The sequence below is a fragment of the Melopsittacus undulatus genome, chromosome 9, assembly GCF_012275295.1.
Source record: "Melopsittacus undulatus isolate bMelUnd1 chromosome 9, bMelUnd1.mat.Z, whole genome shotgun sequence".
Classification (NCBI taxonomy): Eukaryota; Metazoa; Chordata; class Aves; order Psittaciformes; family Psittaculidae; genus Melopsittacus; species Melopsittacus undulatus.
Genome location: NC_047535.1, coordinates 34145339 through 34159551, shown reverse-complemented (window position 1 = coordinate 34159551; position 14213 = coordinate 34145339). Strand labels below are relative to the sequence as shown.

The 14213-nt window shown below is 43.2% G+C and overlaps 1 protein-coding gene across 3 annotated transcripts; it reads right to left on the bottom strand.

The window, feature by feature from the left end:
• Positions 1–3540: 3540 nt before the first annotated feature.
• TRNT1 (tRNA nucleotidyl transferase 1) lies at positions 3541–8806 on the bottom strand. Of its 3 annotated transcripts, none has more exons than XM_034066461.1 (8): positions 8687–8806; positions 8234–8349; positions 7332–7525; positions 6606–6744; positions 6233–6359; positions 5516–5709; positions 5086–5336; positions 3541–3865 (listed from the first exon to the last, which is right to left on the bottom strand). In XM_034066461.1, exons 2-8 carry the CDS (start codon positions 8292–8294, stop codon positions 3617–3619), a joined length of 1215 nt encoding a protein of 404 aa, XP_033922352.1. In that variant the 5' UTR covers positions 8295–8349; positions 8687–8806; the 3' UTR covers positions 3541–3616. The 3 variants fall into 3 exon arrangements, with proteins under 3 accessions (XP_033922352.1, XP_033922353.1, XP_033922351.1); XM_034066462.1 differs by having other exon boundaries at positions 8691–8765; XM_034066460.1 differs by lacking the exon at positions 8687–8806 and having other exon boundaries at positions 8234–8381.
• Positions 8807–14213: the final 5407 nt, after the last annotated feature.

The window sequence follows — 14213 nt, the reverse complement described above, 5'->3', positions numbered from 1 at the left end:
TCAAAGGTGACTAGCAGGATGTGGAGTCGTGGATGGTTCTATACAGTAATTATTAGTTTCTGCACTTTTTTCCCTCGTTTTTGGAGAGAAAACCACTAGATTGAGATTGTGGAAAATTGTTACTGACAAATATGATCTGGTCATCATATGCTTTTGAGAGCTAAATACAAAGGAATTGACATTTTATAAGTTACTTTACTGCATTCATTGGTTGGCCTATAGCTTCATGCATTAATCCAATTGACTCACTAGCTGCTGCCAGAAGGGATAATTTTCCTCTCCCACTGTAATCTTTGTCTTTCTGCCATGAGCTCTATGAGGATTCCACGAGGATTTAGGCAGTTGCAGGGTTCTTGTCCTGGCTATGCAGCTGTGTCCACATTTGATCTGACAGAGGGAGGGGGGGATATGTATAGAACTGCTCATTTTCAAGCCATTGTTGCAGTAGCAGAAAGATGTGATACAGTCAGCCTGTAAAACTGCAAGTTTTCCTATCTTTTAGATTAGTTTTGGTGAATAGGTAGAACCACATAGGACACTTGCACACTGGGTCTAAGACACATTCAAACACTCATTTGGTTTTTGATAATGCTATTTTTGTATGTGCTGCAGTTCATTTTTGTTCCTTTCATCCTTTTGTCACCTGTGTTTAATTGCTCTGTAAACACTGCAGAAGGGGTAGCACATTCTCCACTCTAACTCTTCCTCTGTCTGCCTTTTGAGACTTTTCAGACAAATCTTGTTGCTTGCAAGCATTTGCAAAGAATAAAATCCAATTTGTTTCAGAACTGGTGGCTTTTTGCTGATTGTTGGAATGGGAAGAAAAGGCTTGGGTTTACTTTGTGTTTTAAACGGATTAGCTTCAAAAAGTAATGTGTAAGCTGGAAGAGTTCCAGCTTCAAAGAATGTGTTCAATGTGAGAGATGACATGGAGGGAGCGTATGTTGCCATTCCAGTGAGTAATCAAAATGAGACATCACATCCTTCATCTCAAGCTCTTTTCTCCATCTTATCTGTGTGCTTACTTTCTGTAATCCACCTGAGCAACTCTTAGCTTCAGTCCCACACTGTTTCCTTCTGTCTCATGATTCAACAATTCAATTATTCAACGATTCGATGATTTGACTGTTCTGTAGGATTTATTGAAGCTTACAAGAGAGATCACCCACCTGAAAGCCCTGCTAGCATACTGGGTATCTGAAAAGTTTGTGCCTGTTACTGATTCCACAGATTATAAATGCTGTGAAATGGAAGCATGATCTTACACAGCTGCTGGGACCCAAGTCCTGTCCTGGACAGGGCAGGTAGAACTTTCAGAGTACTCGGAGGACAAACTTTGTATGAGCGTCGTGGCCCATCTCCATATGGGCACAGCCTGCAGCTGATGCTCTGCATGCGTTTTTTGTCCCAATCAGAAACACCCCCAGTTCTGTGTGATGGGGAACAGAAGGGTGGTGTCACCATCACAAACTGCTGAAGCCCTAGTTGCTTGAGAAGTCCCTTGTAGTTAATGAGCCATTTATGTCTGTACCGTATAGGGAAGTAAAATAAGGGCTCAAATCCTGCTTTTATGTTCAGGCAGGATAGAGAGCCCACAGCCAAAGGGGTAAGTGGGAAGTGTTGTCTTCAACTCTCTTTTTCTAACAAGCCCACGGCATAAAGGACATAACACCAACACTGGGAGCCTGGTTTGCCAATGGCTGTAGCACTGGAACAGGTACCAGCTAGCAAAGCATTGCAGGTTTTTCTGATGTGTAACTTTAATTAAGCACAGTGTGAATGTTGTTTAATGAGTCCAGTAAGTTGTTCAAGAAGAGTACTTTACACAACATTTTGATACATAATAGATGAAACTGTCTATGTCCTAATTTGATATGCATGTGATCATACTCTATATATAAAGTGTTTTCAAATACATTTGCCCAGCACTCAAGCTGGTATGGCTTGCTTATGTGATGCTATTACTTTGATTTAATCTAGTTTCCCTTTACTAGGGTTTAATTTCTGTGGAATCCAGTAAAACAGATGATATGCTCACTGGAAACCTCAAGCATAACATCATTTTTAAAGTACTGATTTAAAGAAACATACAAACCATGCTGAATTCAAAGCAGCGCTATTTCAGTACAATGCTTTCAGACTAATCCCTTTGTGCTGCTCTTCATAAGTACTTGGAGATCGTAAGTTTCCAGCTCCTGTCCTTCAGAATCCTCCAAGTGGAGTCTGACCCTGACACCAATTGAGCAAAGCAAAGCATAGCTGCCAGTACTTACCACCTCCACTGATGCTGCCTTAAAAGATACGGTTTTGTGAAGCATTCTTCCAATGAGTTTACTGTAATACTACATTTGATTACTTGTCTCCCTCCCAAGATTGCAATAGCTCAATAACTTGCACAAGGATGCTTCACTGTAATGACATAATTAAACACCACCATGTTCATAGGAGAGTTGCCTACTTATCAAAGAAAAGCAGCACTTCTTTTTCTTCCCTTGGTGTCTTCACCTTCAGAATCCTTTTCTTTGTGCAGGTTTCCTTCCCCCATCAGCTTTAACAAATAGCCTTTAATTCTCTTATTTTCCAAGTGTTACCATTATACTAATTTTGAAGAATTTTGATCTGAACCCATTCAGACAGCAGTTTTAATACAGATCTGTTCAGACAGGAGAAATGTACAAATAATTAACACAAGCAGCACAGGGAAGAGCGTGGGAATATTACAACGTCTTCCCAAAATAACCTGATTTCAACAGAATGCCTGCAAAACAGAAAAGAGATGAATAGCTCTGAGTTACAGAAGGTGTGTGGAGAATTGCTGAAGGTACTAATACTTGCTCAAGTGACAGTGCTGCCTGGGCACACCAATGCTGTCACCTCAGTTGTACTTCACCAGGAAAGAGAAAGCAGAACTTAAGTACACATACTTATAAGTAAGTCCTTCTGTACACATGGCTAAGGAGAAGTAAGAGAACCAGGATCTCCTTCCCCTTCTGCTATTTATTAACATTCATAGTACATTTCCCACACAATATTCAATGCTAAGTTACTGAAAAACTACCGAAGAGAGAATTAATTTGTAATACTGACTCAACTAAGTCATCCTTTTAATCTAAAATTGAGTCTGGACAATAAAAAACTGTATAGAAAACAGACTGGTTTTACATGGTTAAGACTGTCTAAGCATTGCTGAAGTATTTCAATCTGCTAGCTCACTTTAACAATAGAGTTAGAGCTTGTTATCTCCAGCCACTATCACTCTCCTAGACACAAAAGGTCCCCAGTGATTTTATGTATGGGCTTGTTTAGCTGTAGCAAAGTCAGGATGAGAAAAATTCTGCTGTCACCTCTGAGAGCCCAGAGTCAAGTAGTAACTGTTTATCATTAGAATACAAGTAGAAGAGGTAGAGGATGTGAGATCCAGCAATGCTGTTTTGCATCACTACAAAATTAAACCTCGTCTTGCAGAAGTTATGAATTAGTACCAGGAGAACAGCGCTGTCTGAAGATCTCAAATACAACAACCACTCATCAATCAGTGAGTACAGTCTCAAAGTATTTACTGGTATCTTGGTTACACTTTGAATAGGACAAAACCTGTTGTCTTTCTTACTCAATTTTACAACTTCTTTAGGCAACTTAACAGTTCTTCTTTGTCCATGTGGTACCCACTCTTCTTCCATTCCTCCCTTAGCTGCTGTAATGCTGCTCCAATTTCTTTTCCAGAAGACATGCCCATTTTTCTTAAGTCATGGCCACTAACAGGAAAAGAAGGAACAGTCCATTGCTGCAGCTCCTGTAAAAGACGATCTTCTCCTTGGTATTTCAGAAGCTCACAGATCCTGGAATTTGTATTAGCTTCCCTGGACTAGAAGAAAGAAAAGAGAGAATTCACTATAACACAGTAGCAAACAGCTCAAACTGTGCTCCACACTACATTATTCCCATGGCATCTTATTAGGCAACACCTGGACAGTGAGGTGGAACTATGAAAGTGAGGACCTCTCCTGCCTCACAAGTCTTAAAACTCAGTCCTAACTTGGAGGCTTCTTAAAATTCCAGGTAACAGCTGTAACCATTATTTTCAGCTTCCAGCTGGAGAGAAACTACCATTCCTGTGGGAGAAAGGCCTCATTGCAGACTGCTGTCTCCTGCCTTCAGTCTCAGGTGCTACAATAAAAGTCAACAACTTCACCTGAAATTAACTGAACTTTGCTGTGGAAGAACCTCACAGGCTGCCTGCTGAACAGGATGCCCTAAAAAACCCACATACCAATGCTCCAGGAACTGCACACAAAAAAATCCCAAAACCATGGAGTCTCTCAAGGTCCAGATCCTGCCTCATGTTTTGAAGCAAAGGGGAGATGAGCTGGGACAGCACAGCAAACTTAGGCCCTAGGTATGTTCACATGGAACTTTTGTTTCAGATGATCGCGTATGACAGTTGGCAGGCTGAGTGAAGGGCAGGCTTTTAAATTCAGTCAAAAAACTGTTACAGAACACAAGGTTTTAGGAACTGATAAAAATACAGTGGGTTTCTTGTGTGTTTTAAATAATCTCTTTAAAAGTTACCTAAAGCCTCAATAAAAAAAGAAAGCTTTTGAACCCAAGCAGAAATGGCTGCTACTTATCCTCTAAGTAAACTCTAGTAAAGAAAAAGGATGTTTTTATAGCAAAAGATTCTGCTTTACATGGCAGAGACATGCCAGGACATTTTGAATCACTCTTGTTAACTCCTGGTCCCTCTCCAGAGGGAAAACACAGAGGAAAAACAAACCAACCAATCCACCCCACCTTAGTTATCTTGAACTAATACAGAAATATGTTATTCCAGTTACTGTGAAGCTATTACACTAGGAGCAATCCAATATTTGCCAATACTTTTTGCATCCCCCCTTTCTGATGAAAATATCATGCTTTTTAAAACCTTGGCAAAAACTTGCCAAAGCCCAGTAAACAAGCCTGCCAATGAAACAGTTCTCACCTGACTCCGAGACCCTTTCTTTCCCCTAGGCACTGTCATCTCTGCTATTCTGGAAATTTGGCTTACGGTGTAGAACAAAATAAAGCAATATGAAACACACTCACATCCATGATGACATCCTGATACGGTTTAAGTGGTTCTGGACCCACAGCTTTGGTTAACTCTTGCCGGTGCTTCACTAAGAAAAGGCTAAGGTTTTTTTCTTCTTTTGAGATTTTCAGCCTCAGATCAAGGTTTGTGACATCATCCTTCCCCTTGAACAATGATGTCAGAACAGTCATCGGTTTTGGACACAGATTTTGTACGTTTTTAGTGACTCTGGCAAATTCCTCTAGATCTCCATCAAGTGGCAGTCCTACAGGGACACACACATGGAAAAAAAAGTACAAGAAAGTGTTAACAAGGAATGTGGAAACACAGAAAAAAATAATCTACTTCTTTCTGAGTAAAACGAAGTTTTATCTCACTCTGCCATTCTGCAGTTCTGCTTATATATGCTATAGGAGTAGTAAATCAATTTTCATTTCACTTTACCTATGTATTGGGCAATATCCAGCTCATACATAAGTTGAACCAAATGATTTACATGGTTTCCAAGAAGAATTTTTTTCAGTTCCACCCAAATCCTTTCTCCTGATATTCCAGCCAAACCTTTGGCATTTTCTTTAATTGCTTGCAGTGTACTAGATTCATGAACATCAGGTTTCTCTGCGATTCTTCCATAAAACCTGCCCAAATAAAACACCTGTATGTTAGAATGAGCACAATTATTCCATTTAGAATCCTAGAATTGTTTAGGTTGGAAAAGTACATCTAAGATCACTGAGTTCAACTGTTAACCCAGCGCTGTCCAGTCCACCACTAAACCATGTCCTCAAGTGCCACATCTACACATCTTTCAAGTCCCTCCAGGGATGGTGTCTCCACCACTTCCCTGGGCAGCCTGTTCTGATCCTTGACAACCCTTTCAGTGAAGACAGTTTTCTCCAATATCCATCCTGAACCTCCCCTGGTATAACTTGAGGCCATTTCTTCCTCATCATATCACTTGTTACCTGTGAGAAGAATTTATTTCTGCTATTCAGAGAACGTCACAACAGTGTTAAATATTCCAACTTCAAGTACAAGAGGAAACTTAAGAATATGACAATTACACCAACTTTTTACATCACTGATCTTTTTTTGCGTATTTCTGAAGCCTTCTACAATGCTTCGTTCATTTCTTTATCGAGAAAAAGCAAAATCTAGTACCTGAAATATCTTAGGATTCGTAAATAATCTTCTTGTATCCTTTCACTTGCCTTTCCTACAAATCTAATTTTCTTGTTTTTCAAGTCTTCATATCCATTAAAAAAGTCATACAGCATTCCATCCAAACCTACAGAAAAGGAGAAAAAAATGAGAATACAGATTTACAAACATGGCTGGCACAAGTGAACACTCTCATTTGAAAATACACAAGGCAAGCTGTGTGATTTGACTTCGTTTGCCAGTTCATCTCACATATTTGTACAGACCTTCCAGCTGAGAGCAATAAAGAAAACTAAAACAGACCAAGAGAATTTACTGGCTTAATCTGAAAAGCCGTGTTTCATCTAACTTACTTCCTCTTGAAAGGACTTACCTAAAAACATGGAATTGATAGTCAGATCCCTCCTTTCAGCATCCTTTTCCCAGTCAGTGGTGAATTCCACCTCTGCATGTCGTCCATCGGTGACAACATCTATTCTAAGAGTAGTAATTTCAAAATTCTGTTCATGGAGCTGAAAATCCCACAGACATCATTACTTCAACATGACCACGAATACACACCAAGATCTGTCTATCTTTTCAGCCTCATATTTGTAGACAGTCAGTGCTCAACTTGGATACATGCAGACCAACAGGTACCATGTTTTCATACAGAGCAGACAACAAAGAAATACAAATACCCAAAACTAATCCCTGCATTACTGATTTTCTAGGTAGCCTGCAGAAACCTGCCTGCAGAAGATGGAATGAGAAGCGGAGAAATGAGCACGGTTGAGGAAGTGACACATGGGAAATCAGGAAGAGGAAACACTAGGATCTTCCTCACATGATCTATCATTCCTCACATTTGTGTGGGGGGGGTCTACATTATCTTTTCCAGTGATGGCCTAGCAGCATGAATGGGTAATATGCATTAAAATATGGTAACAAACTGAATTCTGCAAAGAGTAATAAAAAAAGAACTCACTCCATACATTAAAGCAGGGTCTCATTTAAACTCTTACTGCAATACTTTAACAAAAGAGCATGCTACCAGCTCTCTATTGGATACGCTACACAAATGCAGTCAGAAAAGATCCAAATCAAAACACAAACCAACCCTGGCAGTAATGGTTCCATGTTTTTCTCCTTTGTTATTGATGAGACGAACACCAGCAGATGTGAACATTTCCTTCATCTCTGCTGGTGTAGCTGTTGTGGCAAAATCTACATCTTGTGGTGTCATTCCACTCAGTAAATCCCTCACAGCACCTCCTGCTATCCTCAGCTCATAGTTCTTCTTCTCAAACATTTCTGGGAAGGAAAAGAAAATTAGGAAGCACTCTCCCAGATACACACCACAGCATGCTGTCAGCCATCCCCTTACCTTTTCACACATTAAGGTGACAGATGTGGGAATACACACTCAATATGCAGTACGCATGCATATACCTCACAGCCTCACGCAAAATGCACAAACTAGGTACTCAGCTGAGCAACCACAGGCATTGTCCAGTCATTTCATTTCCTACACATTCTTCTGGGGCATTTCTGATCATTTAAGCATTAACAGCTTTAGAATTGATACTGGGGTGCTCTGGGCTGCGGAAGTTTGAGCAGCCAGTAGCCAACAAAAGTGCTCAGTTTACTTAAGGCAGAGCACAATGAATGGTGAATCCGAACTTCTTCAGTAAAAGCACCCCACAATTGTCAGCTCCACTCAGAAGTTGCAGTGGCCGAATCTAAAGAGCAGCAGACACCTCCCAAGGCACCGCAGGCACCCACGCTGCCCCACAGCACTGCCCCACAGCACCGCCCCACAGCACCGTGACCGAGCCACAGAAGCCGCTGTCCATTTCCCTCGTAGGGGGATGAGGTGCTGCGCCTCACCAGGGACAGGGCGCAAACCGCAACACCCGCGTTCATGGCCATGGCTCTGCAGCCCGTATTTCGTTCCCCGCACGCCACCACAACGGAACACGCTCCGCAGGCCCAGCCCCGGCCTCCCCGCGCTGTCCTCACCTGCCACGCTGCGGAGCCCCGGCGTGAAGAGGGCCTGGAACTGCGGGGACTGCAGCTTCATGACGGCCGCAGCTCGGTGCCGCAGCCGGAGCGGCGGGAGCAGACGCAGCCCGGCCCTGCAGGGCAGAAGCAACACTTCAGCCCGCATCTGAGGAGAGACGGCGACAAGAGCCGTCAGCCACGCGCACGGGCCCTGCCTCCGGCCTGCCCCCGCTATCCCAGCGCGCCGCACGGACAGACCCGCTCTGCCGCAGGCCCCGAGCTCCCCGGCCGGCCCCGCCGCACGGACAGACCCGTTCTCCCGCAGGCCCCGAGCTCCCCGGCCGGCCCCGCCGCACGGACAGACCCGTTCTCCCGCAGCCCCCGAGCTCCCCGGCCGGCCCCGCCGCACGGACAGACCCGCTCTCCCCGCAGCCCCCAACCTCCCCGGCCGGCCCCGCCGCACTCACTCACCCACCCGCGGAGCTCCTGCGCGCTGCGCCGGCGGCGCTGGGCCCGAACAAGCACCTCCTGCCACCCGGCTCTTCCCGGCGCCCGGAGATGACGTTTTCAGCGCCGCGCCATGACGTTGGCGCCGCTACGTGATGCGGTTGGGCCCCTTCGCCAAGGGGGGGGCGGGGTCTGGGCGGTGCTAGGGGCGGAGCGAAGGAGGCTGCCCCGGCCGGGGGGCGGGTGCGGGCAAGGGCGGTACGAGGTGTGCGGTGTGTCCGGTGTGTCCGGTGTGTCCCTGGATGTCCCCGGACAGAAGGGGCTTTGCCCGTGTGAGGAGCCGCGGGTGGAGCTGGGCGGGCTGCCTGCGCTTACCGGCTGTGGTGGGGAAGCAGGTGGACGGGTGTCACGCCAAGTCGTAAAGCGTGAACGAAGTGGTGTACGAATGAAACAGTGCAAAAAATCTGCCATTTCTTGGTTTCAGGTTAGAGGAAAAGGACTGCAAAGGGGAGAGAAATGCGTTCTGATAGTGACACAACCGTGGCAAAAGAAATGGACACACCACTTGAGAGAGCGATTCAGTACCCACTGAAACAGCGCAATGCTGGTGTTGAGCTTGGCAGCTGCTGAGCTGCATTCAGATCATAGAATCCGACTGGTTTGTGTTAGAAGGGGCCTTAAAGCTCATCCAGTTCCAACCCCTGCCCCGGGCAGGGACACCTTCCACTAGAGCAGGTTGCTCCAAGCCCCTGTGTCCAACCTGGTCTTGAGCATTGCCAGGGATGGGGCAGCCACAGCTTCTCTGGGCACCCTGTGCCAGCGCCTCAGCACCCTCAGAGGCGAGAACTTCCCAAGATCTCATGTAAATTTATGCTCTTTCAGTAGAGCCATTCAGTGCTCCAGGTGGGGTCACACAAAAGCAGCGTAAAGGGGAATCCCCTCCCTCAACCTGCTGGTCATGCATCCCAAGGACAGAGTCGGCTTTCTGGGCTCTGAGTGCAGCCCATTTGCTGAACTGTGTATGTTTAAACGTGGTGTAGCTTAAACATTAGGTTTATGTTTGTCAGCCTAGATTGATATGTTTTCTTTATTGTGAGAAGATATATGGACAAGACAGGATAACGTGGGAGTCTGGGGGCTGTGGTACAGTCTGAAGGTCAGTCCTTCCCTCATCACACATGTAATTTCACTGGAATGACTGTGTTTGGCCAACTGCATTTCCCAGAGGAGGGCCATGGCTCTCGTTGCTCCTCCCTGTACTGCTCCTGCATGAGGACATCTCAGAAGGATTGGAAGGAGTAAAGGCAGAGAAGGAACTCACCCAAATGAGAGTTAATTGGGAGTGTGGTACCCTTTGAAGCCTGAATGAATCTTTGTCTCAGCATGAAGAGTTTTACAGGTTTCTTGGTAACCATGAAGAAACGTGTCACAGACCTATCCAGCCTTTTAAGCACCTACCAAACCAGCATCTAACTGCAGCCAGGAGCGTCCTTATGAGCACAAAACAGCTTTTTTTTGGAATGACCTATTAAAATAAATCTCAGACCTACAATAATCAAGTCAGGCCTGTATAAGAACATAACATTTTTTTAGCTTTTTTTTGTGACTTCTTACTAACTCATGCTTCTTTAGAAATTATCTCTTTTCTACAGAAATATTCTGATGTAGGTATCTGAATGTTGCCCAGTACTTACCTTTTTATTCAGAGACATATGGACTGGCCAGACCTTAAGAGCTCACCTCACTTATCTCTGTGCCTCATGGCAGGATTTGATTACCACCGTCATTCCTGGTTGATGTTTGCCTATAGATGACCCATCACAGAGTTTCTTTCAATCCTTGGGTGCTCCACTGCCTGAAACTGAAAACTCTGAAACTCTGTCCAACACTGAAAGCTTTCCCTGATACCTAACCTGAATTTTACTTGTTGTAATCTTCTCGTCACAGGCTGATGGGCTTGGAGAGTGTGTGAAAGCTTAAGGTGTTACACTTCTGCTCAAGTCTTCCCTTACCTTGTTTCCTCTCTGATACTCTTTACGCTCTCATATCCTTTGCTGTGTACTGGCTTCTCTTTATCTGCTGCACGGCTTGCTTAAGTGCAGTATCTGAGTTGGGCACAGCGTGTGTGAGTGAGGCTTTATCAGCGCTGTACAGAGTGGAAGGATTACATCATGTGTCTTGTAGAGGACACTGGTGTTTTGCTGGCATCATTTCACAAGCGCATGGCATTGTTGAGGTCTCTTCAGTTTATGACCCTTGGAACCCACAGATACTCTCCTGCAGAACAGGTAAGTAATCAGTTGATTATTTAGAGCTAGTCATTTACAGTTGGCAATGCCTAATTGCGGTTGAGAACTTGCCCATATTGAACTGCACCCAAGCTCCACCAATTTGTCAAGAACTTTCTTAATTCTAGTCTTACCTTCAAAGCACACACCTTTCCCAGCTTGTGTCATCTGCACATTTAATCGGGTAGTTGCAATCCAGGTTGTTAAAGAATGTAAGTCATTAGCCTTCTTCTCATCCTTCCTGTAACTCCATTACATGCAGCCCCACTTTCTGCAGGGTCTCCTCTAGCCCTTGGGTCATTTTCTGCTGCTTGTGCTGCTTGTGAGCCTGTGTTCCCCAGCCCTATGCATCACAGCCCAAAGCTCTCAGCATGAGATTAAGAAGCTCATCTTGCTGTGGTTCAGGTAACTTCCCAAAATTCCACTGATGTTCACATGGCTGTATAGCAAGAGCATTGAACAGGATGGTATAAAACCATTGCAGGAAGCCTGCACAGTTTCCCAGCAACATTTGGATTTGATTTTCTAGGGGAAGAACAAATTGTCAGCAGTGGTCTGTAGGTAGTTGGCTATAGGTTATTTCTTTGCAGTCAGTCATTAAACATTCCTGCTCTTGCAAAACTATTAGAGAATTGTCAGACTATGCTATATAATTAACCCTCAATAAAGCAAACCCATTTTTGAGCTAAACTGTGTGCTTGTATGGAGCCTTCCATCCTGTGGTTAAATCTGTAGTTCCCTTTTTCAATGCCTGCTTGTCTAACTTATCATCTGCCATCATTTCTGAAGTACCTATCACATTTGTACTTGAAAGACAGCAGTTATAAAAGAAACCCACAGGAAGATGACCCAGAGGACATCTGAACAAATGGAGCTGACTCTTCACAGAACTTTCGAGCCTTGCAGGTAACCTCCTGGGATGTTTGTTGTGGTTTGGTTTTACCTTGCTGTGCTTTGTTTGAAGACTGCAAAGGTCCTGCTTTTCAAAGTCAGCTTTGCCTGGCACTGGGAAATGCACCTGGAATCTGCTTCTGACCCTTGCTTGTGAGACTGTGGGACATGTCAGCCCTAAGTAAGAAAATCATTACCTTTTAGAGGCTGTTTTCGGGTTTCTGTCCTTTCCTTTCAGGAATATATCCATTACAAAAGGAATAATATAATTTACTTTCTGCTTATACTTTTTACCATATGTAACCAAAACATAATATATCAAGGCTTTATTTGTCCTGAGAACTTACTATATCCATATATATGGGTAGAGGAACATGGTTCTCTTGTAGGTTTCTAATTAACAACTTTATTTTAATACACTTGTTTTGATCCTTGTTTTAGTAATTCCTCACACAAAACACACGGGATATCACAGACTGAAAGGTGTTCTTGTACATTATCTATGAAAATACCTCCTTGAAAAGCTGTATTTTCAATCTTAGTCTGATAGCAAGAAAAGGGAAAATAACATTTTTGTAAACAAGGCAGGAAAGGATGAACTGAAAAGAAGAATGGGAATAATAATTGAAAACTAATCTGCATTACGGTAACATTTTATATCCAGTTTCAGATCAGTAAACTGCTACTTAGAAAATGTTAGATCCGTGTCTAATAAGTGCATGATTTAGACAGCTGAAGTACTTTTGAAATTAGGATTGTTTTAAAAGTACACAGAAAAGAATGTGCCCAGGAAGAATCAGAATTCTTGCTTTTTGAGGACAAATTAAGAAAACCTATACGTAGCCAAACCCACTTTAAGTAAACCCAGGAGAGAGCCAGCTTTTTTAGTTGTGCTAAATGCCAGAGCAGTCCAAAAACCAATGTACTGGCATTACTCATGTTAGTAGACATGAATCTTAAGCAGTTGTAAAACATGAGGCTTTTTAAAGACTTTTAAAGAAAACAACATGATCTTGTGAAGCAGAGGTCTGTGTGGTATTCACGTGAGAGAATCCAAAGAACGGACTTCTCATGAATGGTAATGCAATAGGAAATCGTCTTGGAGGCACTGTCTAGGCATAAATGTACAAGGTGAATACTAATTACCTGATTGTGATTCACATACGTTGTGTTAGAACCAAAGTGTCTGGCCAAAATGTCTTTCAGTAACCCAGCATATATAAAAGCAAACCCTGAGTCCCAGCAATAATCTGTTAGCAAACTCCGGAGGTTGAGTTAGCCTTGTGCACATTTAGGCTAGCAGAATAGCAGATACATGCAAACTATGAATGCAGGTAATGAGTGGACTTGGACATTAGGAAACACACTGTATTGTCAATTATGTGTTATTTTAATGAGCTTAACATTCATACACCATATTGAAACATAGTTGCGGTATAGCAGAAGTACTCCAACTGTGATCAATTGGAGTGCTTCCAGTCCCTGGGTTATTTATTGCAGGTTCAGGGAGAACTGATGGGTTAAAAATGCTTTCTCTGCTCATTACCATCTGAAAATATTATGTTCTCTATACAAGCAATTGCTGTAGTGCCCCAGGGAAGTGTGCAATTGGGCTGGGAGGGCCTATTTCTCTTTGGTAAGAACACTTTGGAAAGCTGCTGTTCTGTATGTCCATGTTGTTTATATTAGGTTATAGATGAATGATTACACATGGATTTTTTTTATTCCAGTGCTTCATGAAACAATCTAGGAAGCATAAAAACATGCTGGTTTTACACATTAAAAATAGTTGTTCATTTAAATTAGAAGCAAACAAAATAGTTTCTCTTACACCCAATAATTAACACTGGAGAATTACCCTTGAGGTGAGCACTGAGACTGCTTCTTTAGCAAGCTTTACTGAAACAGAAACTGGAAAGTAAATTCTAGTAAGTACCTATTTTATAAATAGTGGCAGCTAAAAATATGGTTATTTCTGTTCTTCGAGTAAATGGGACTTCACTGAAAGCCAATATACCTGAACCTGACTCACTCCTCTCCATGGAGAGATGCTCTTATTCAGCAGCAGTGTCTGCTGCTCTGAACATCCACATGTGACTGTTTTGAAACCAGTAGCTTTCTCAAGGTGTGCTGGCAAAAGCAGAGGAAACAAAATGAAATGTGGTTGATGGTACTTACATTAAATTTAACAATGAAAAGATGCATTTTCCTGCAAGGAAAGGAGAAGTGTCTATCCCTTGCAATGTAGCAGTTTAATTCCCTTGATCATGTAGATATTCCATGCTCCATGGTTTGTGTGCTTAACTCTTGGGATTGTGTTCTTTTTCAGGTATCAGCCTCTTTAAGATGGTGGCAGATCCACGTACTGGTAC

Excerpts from the sequence above, each read along its gene's own strand:
- TRNT1 (XM_034066460.1), bottom strand. The coding sequence starts at position 8,381 with ATGCGGGCTGAAGTGTTGCTTCTGCCCTGCAGGGCCGGGCTGCGTCTG. Across the intron at positions 6,745-7,331 it reads ATGGAACCATTACTGCCAGG|CTCCATGAACAGAATTTTGA; the intron begins GTTGGTTTGTGT and ends TGGGATTTTCAG. Across the intron at positions 6,360-6,605 it reads TATCAATTCCATGTTTTTAG|GTTTGGATGGAATGCTGTAT; the intron begins GTAAGTCCTTTC and ends CCTTTTCTGTAG.